Below are 6,324 nucleotides of genomic sequence, written 5' to 3'. Positions count from 1 at the left end.
TATTTTCTGTAAAATATTGATGTAATATCTAGCCGTTTTTTGTAAAAAAACTGAAAGTTGTGAGTATGTACCCTATACTTCACAAAGAAGTCCTTGCAACTTACTATAATTTCAATAGAGATCTGTAGTGAAAGATATTGCCCTTTTAGCAACTCTCCCATTAGCACAAGCACTTTTGACTGAACCAATGTGACTGTGAGCATGTATCCTGCACACCACTACTGAAAATTTCAATGTAGATTCAGGCATGTAGCTCTCCCTTTATCCATGTTAATGTCAGCACACAATAATAAGGGAAAAATGCTTCTAGAGCCCTTATGTCAGTCCCCACTCACCTGAGATGAACCTGTTCCTAGTGGTTGATACGGAAGGTGTCAACATAGAGTAAACAAAAAAGACACATTCGACATGAGTGCTCTTAATAATACCCTTCATCTCTTATTCTTTTTTTAGATCAAGGTTTAACCCTGCTTTTAGAAAGCAAGTGATCCATACCTTCACATCTTATTCTCCTCAATTAGAATAGATTGTACGCATGCTCAGTGCTGGATATTCATGCTTTGCCTCTTGTCTCTTTTCTAAAAGTTAGGACCACAAGGCCCTTCTCTTGAAAGTGAAGTTTGGTAGTTGTGATATAGCTTCTAGTAACTGGTTTTGGTTCTTGGATCATATTAGTTAGGATGGATTTTTTGTGACCATATTCTCCATATTTACGTTGACATTTCATCAGGTATCATTTAGCTCCACACGTTTTCTAGGTGCTGGATACAAATGGGCATTTTGGTAACAGTTTGCTGTCTTCCAAGAAGGGCTTTTGTCTAATTAGCTATTGAACAAATGCATTATAAAAAGAGCTTGTTGTTCTGTTCTCAGTTCCCTTTCATGATAATATATAGATCATGCAGCTGCTTGACTTCCCCTGGAGTCCATGAAAGGGAATCTAGAACCTGTCAAATGTATCACTTTGAATGCTATGATCATTCGACCTCAAAACTGGTACGGACACACAACAACCATTTAAAGGAAAATCTATAATGCATTTTATTTTATTTGATAGGTAAAATGGTTCCTGAACAGGACCGCAATAAAAACCACATCATGTTGTTTTCAAGCAAAAAAGAACACATTTTGCTTGGTGGCAAAAAACAAACTGTTTTGGAATGCAAATTCATGGTCAAACAAACTTCTCCGAATAAATTGAATAGTATAGTAAGCAAACCTGCCATATCAGTTTCCTCCTGATTTGTCCTTGCAGATGTGGGAAGCCCCTGTGAGCTACTTGGGCTTGCAACAGATACTTGAGTAGCTAATCTTGCCGATTCCATATGTTTCTAAAACTTGCTTTCCTCCATTGAGAGCGAGTGAGCACTGACATCTATTATAAACATCTTTGCTGAAATGAGGTTAGTCAGGTAATATTCGACTTCTAAAATTATCTTTGTTTCTCTTCTAAAGAGCTGAACGAACTTCAGATTTGAGTGCAGCTGAGGAGGATTGGCCTACATCAAATTTTCAGAAAGCTTCTCAGTTGCAGCAACCAGTAAGAAGAAACAGAAAGAATAAACAGTGGCCAAGACTAAGAGTTGCTTGCCTTGATAGTAACATAGATAAGAATAGGAAGGAACTCATCAGCCCCAGATAATATGTTCAGAAGCAAGTTATTGATGACTAGACAACAGCTCATGATGCACAGAAGCTTCTCACGTGGTGCTTTAAATGAATTAATCTTCTGCAGCTCTTTCACTGCAAGCTGAAGTGGCATGTGCAGAGAAAGAATGGTCACAGTCAGTATGAGCTTTGGCTGTATCACTGGAACGATTTCTTTCATGGAAACTTTGGATAATTTAAATTTTTGGATTTTACATGATTAAAACCAGCAATTCTTGAATATACACAGTACAATCAGAGCATAATTGATAACAGAGGGGGAAAATAGAGCTGAATGCTTGACAATTGACGCCCTTTTGAATATCGAGGCTAGCAAATTTATATCCAAGTAATACAATTTTGGGGGCTTCATTTTGATCAAACACAAAATGCTATTAAAATGTGAAATGCACCAAGTACTCCCATCCTTAGAACTTATGACAAACATCAATGACTGAAATCGCATTGTGGATGCTTCAAGCTCAGAATGAGTTACCAGCCACGATGCCTCGTTATGCAGGACCTTGGGTATATCCAAGTGATGAGGCTTAACAAACTGCTGCAAGAGACCAATCTTCTCCGAGATGTCCATGTCGGAAACGACATCCTCAGTGGAAGTCCCAAACGTGCGGTCGAACAATTTAGTCATGACATACTTCTCTAGGCCCTAACGCACAAAAAAGGCCTCATCAGGTACACGGAGGCGAAAAACAAGGAACGGTGATTCAGTGAGGGGCAGGGCAGGGCTTCACCTCAAGCGCGTGGCCGATCTCCTGGTCGGTGGCGTTGGCCCAGAGCGGGTGGTCCCTGATGGCGCTCTCCATCTCCGCGAGGATTTTTTTGTTATGACATCGGGAATGGGCAGGTTCAGATACTCCATTAATTACTAACCTCAATACATGTACATACCTGGCCATAAAAATTAGGAGTCCACTATGTTTCTCCCCGTCTCATGGGTGCTTAATGTGACAACATCAAGAATTTGTTTCCCATTCTCCGTTGAGGACAAGCTAGTATCGATAACCAACATTTCAAACTGCAAGGGGAGCTAAAGGGGCAACGAGACTTACATTGGCAAATGCTTGTCCTCAGCAAGAATGGCATTGCCCGGCTTCACATCATACCTAGAGCACAGGTCCAGCGACAAACGTGTTAATTAGTTCGGAATAACTTGAGGTGCACTGGTGTAGCCTGACTACTCAGAACAAGGCGACCGATAAAGCGTTGTCCCAATCCAACAGACATCGTTCTGATGAAGCAACATAATTGAAGGCATATTTTTCGCGGACACCAGTTTAGATAGGTTAGTGAAAAAAGAATAAGGGAATACGATGTGCAAGCAAACAAAGTGAGCCCAAGTGGACAGTAGTACTTCTAATACATTGATTTCCTTGGTAGCTTCAATAAAGGTGCTCTCAGTCTTGAGTATTGATGGTTAGTTCAGTTGCACGGTACGTATTGAATTGGTGATGCTCGAGTCCGCATCACACCACTGGCAAATTTATGTACTGAAATTTAGAAAAAAGTATAGGCGTAGTTGAGAGATCATGAGACGTGATCGAGGAGGAATCGAGTACTTGGCGAACTTAGTTATATCATGTATATAGTAGTTTTTTGAATGCATATTGGGCTTCAGTTGCTTCAACAAAGATCACCTGACACACAAAAATGTAATTCAAGATAAATAACCTCAAGTGGCAATATTTGTGCAATCTAGACATTCAAGATGGCAAGTGACAGAAGTTTTAAAAAAAAGTCAAGTGCAGTAAAAACATAAGTTGCTGCAATATATAAAAATAGCTGGATAACACAAGTTGAATATACTAACATACCAAGGCAAACACTCGTTGGAGGTAGAATGATTTTATCCAAACTATCATGTTTCTGAAACAGTGTCGCGAGTTCTTCCTCAGTAGAATTAAATGGCAAGTTCTTTACTAATATCACATAATTGCTTCTTTTGAACTTCTCATTTCGTTTAGAAGCATGTTCTTCCAATGCAACAACATTAACTCCAGACCTTGATAGAAATTTCTTAGTCTCTGCAATGACGTGTGTCTCACCAAGAGCAATACGAACAGCAAGATCATCTGCTTCTCTATCAAGTAACTCACTCTTATTGATACCATTCTTCCTTGCAATGTTTTCAACAACCTAAACGAAAAAACAGAGCCCAATCATTAGACATGCTTGACAAGATCATGTATCTACATTACTCTGATCAGCAGCAATTTCATCAGGAAATAACTTGGCTAGCTCTTCCATAGTTGCATCGATGATTTCAGTGTCACTTCGACCAATCCATTCGTCTGCAGGAGCAAAGACCAACTCCAGCATTGAACGGTTTGGGTCGTAGTATTCCTACAAAGAATTAGAAAAAAACAGAAGGAAAGAAACAGGTGAGTGTGCATCTATGTCATTTGCTACCAAACATAGCGTGATTTAGTGTCCAGTGACACGTTCACCAATGATTGAAGTACTACATTTTAATAATCTATGTGCACACACAGCTAAAATTCATAATGTGCAAGACATTTATATTTACACTTAATAATGAATTCCTTCTAAATCTCATAAGCCATAAGACCTTTTAAATGTAGTTAGAGTAGACCTAGTTCTAGAGACTCTCGCATAAGTGGGGTCTGTGGAAGGGATAAACCCAGTCAAGCCTTCTTCCGTAAATGTGGAGAGGCTGCTTCATGGGTTCGAACCCATGACGAGACAACTCTCACCACTGCACCATACCTTTTTAATGTAGTTAATAAAGTAAAATTAAGGTGGATATTGTATGTCTTTTATTGTAGTTAATAAAGTAAAATTCAGGTATATATTGTATGCTAATGATTGTGGAATATTATATTGTAAGTAAAATTCAGGTACATATTGTATGCTAATAAAGTAAAATTCAGGTCGCTGAGACCCTAGAAATAGTAAATAGCCATCCCATAAGACCCTAGGATTGGTGGTTTTCTTGAGCTTTCTTGCCTGCTCTTGATGCACTTTTTTCTGCAATTTGGCCACCTGCATTTGGTACACAACAGCATGTCAGATTCTTCACATTCTAACTACAGGTAAAAAGCTGCATTTCTTTTTCAGTACCATCAGTTCACACTTCACGGAAATAACAGTTACCTTCAGAGCAACATTCTCCTTCAGAGGAACATTATCATTGTTCTCCAACAGTCTGATTTCACTTCCATAATGTGATGAATTGTCCAATTCTTCTTCACTCGGAGCACTGGACACATTCTCCTTGTTGTCATCTGAATTGCCACATCGCGATGCATCCACCTCGATTCTCAATTCCTGCAGCACAACCTTCCTTTCCTGATGGGAGCCAGCAGTGTCTGCAAGTGAGTTCTCGTCTACAGCAGTGCTGCAACCATTTCGGTTCTCTCCATCAGGTCCGGCATTAGCACGCTTCACTGAGCGTCCTAAAATTTTCTTCTTGGAATTGGTCTTGGATTCCAGCTCCCGCTTCTCGCTCTTGGCCACCGTGGTCTCTTCACTCTTCTTGGCAGTCTTCATATTCTTCGGCTGAGGCTGAGACATGTACCTGCTCGGCACCTCCCAGCACGCCAAGTTCAGCTTCCTCAGCTTTGAACATACCTCGAACACCGCCCCCTTGCTCTTGTCTGCCGCTGGCGTCTGGACCGGTTCCTTTTTTGGCGTCGTGCTCATGAACAGAGACTTGACGACCGTCCCTTTCCTAGATGCAGCGGCCAACGACTCCTTCTGGTGCTTCACGCTGTGGAACAGCTCCTGCCTCGGCCGAACGGCCTTGCTCCGCGGCGTGGTCAGTGCCTTCTTCCTCTCGCTGGGACATTCGACCCTCGCTGTCTTGGTGCGAATTGGGGATGCTCGCATTGCGCAGATCCGCTTGACCCTTGGCTTGGGCTCCGCCGGTGCCTTCCCCGCGGCCTCAGTCTCTGCGCTCAGCCTCGCGAACCGAGCTCTCTGACGCTTCGGTGGCGCAGAGTGCGGGCATTTCAGCATCGAGCTGCGTCAAAATCAGAATCCGGACTATAAATCTGAACCGAAGATGAAACATCCAGCTCAAGTGGAAGCTGTCGGTACCTCTGGTTCTTCCTGTCGATAGCCTTCTGTAGCCTCACGTTGGGGCTTCTCGCCGCCATGACCTGCCAATTAGCATCACACCATTCATTAATCGATGACATTTGCGTTGTATTGCATCGCAGTCTGATGATACTAATTAATACATGCGAGAGAAGGGGACAAACCCGTATAAAGAAGCTCCTGTCCAGGGCCTCAGGGTCGACCTGCTCATGGCTCTGGTCGCAACCTGCATACCACGACACGGATCATGACCCTTCGCTAGCCAGCGCAGAATGTGCGACACAGGGAAGAACTATGAAGGGGGTTCGACTCGCGAGGGAGTTTATTGACCACTTACCGACTCGTAGGCAGAACCAGGCGGGGTCGTCGTCGGGGCGGCCGGCGACGGGCGCGGTGAAGTCAACGTCCGGGTGAATTTTGGTTGGGCCGTCCGGAGAGGGGGATTTTCACCCCGAACTCCTCGAAGTCGACCTCGAAATCCTCGAGGTCCTCCAGGTCGAAGCTGTACCTGGCGCCCTTCCCAACGAACACCAGTCGGCTCTGCTCCCCGCCGTCGCGACTGCCGCGGCTGACCCGAACACGTCGCCTCTGAGGTCCTCC

The 6,324-nt window shown here is 43.2% G+C and overlaps 1 protein-coding gene and 1 pseudogene across 1 annotated transcript; both read right to left on the bottom strand.

Annotated features, from left to right (window-relative positions):
• Nucleotides 1-869: 869 nt before the first annotated feature.
• LOC103646944 (vacuolar protein sorting-associated protein 9A-like) lies at nucleotides 870-2,564 on the bottom strand (annotated as a pseudogene).
• Nucleotides 2,565-2,713: 149 nt separating this feature from the next.
• On the bottom strand, nucleotides 2,714-5,783 carry LOC103648905 (uncharacterized). Its single transcript, XM_020548982.1, has 6 exons — nucleotides 5,725-5,783; nucleotides 4,780-5,647; nucleotides 4,600-4,668; nucleotides 3,859-4,008; nucleotides 3,668-3,801; nucleotides 2,714-2,771 (listed from the first exon to the last, which is right to left on the bottom strand). The coding sequence occupies exons 1-6, from the start codon at nucleotides 5,781-5,783 to the stop codon at nucleotides 2,714-2,716; spliced, it is 1,338 nt and encodes a 445-aa protein (XP_020404571.1).
• Between the last annotated feature and the right edge of the window lie 541 nt (nucleotides 5,784-6,324).

Source organism: Zea mays, chromosome 2 (genome assembly GCF_902167145.1).
Source record: "Zea mays cultivar B73 chromosome 2, Zm-B73-REFERENCE-NAM-5.0, whole genome shotgun sequence".
In the NCBI taxonomy this organism is placed as follows: Eukaryota; Viridiplantae; Streptophyta; class Magnoliopsida; order Poales; family Poaceae; genus Zea; species Zea mays.
The sequence above is the reverse complement of the archived record's forward strand: the minus strand, read 5'-3'. Positions and strand labels throughout refer to the sequence as shown.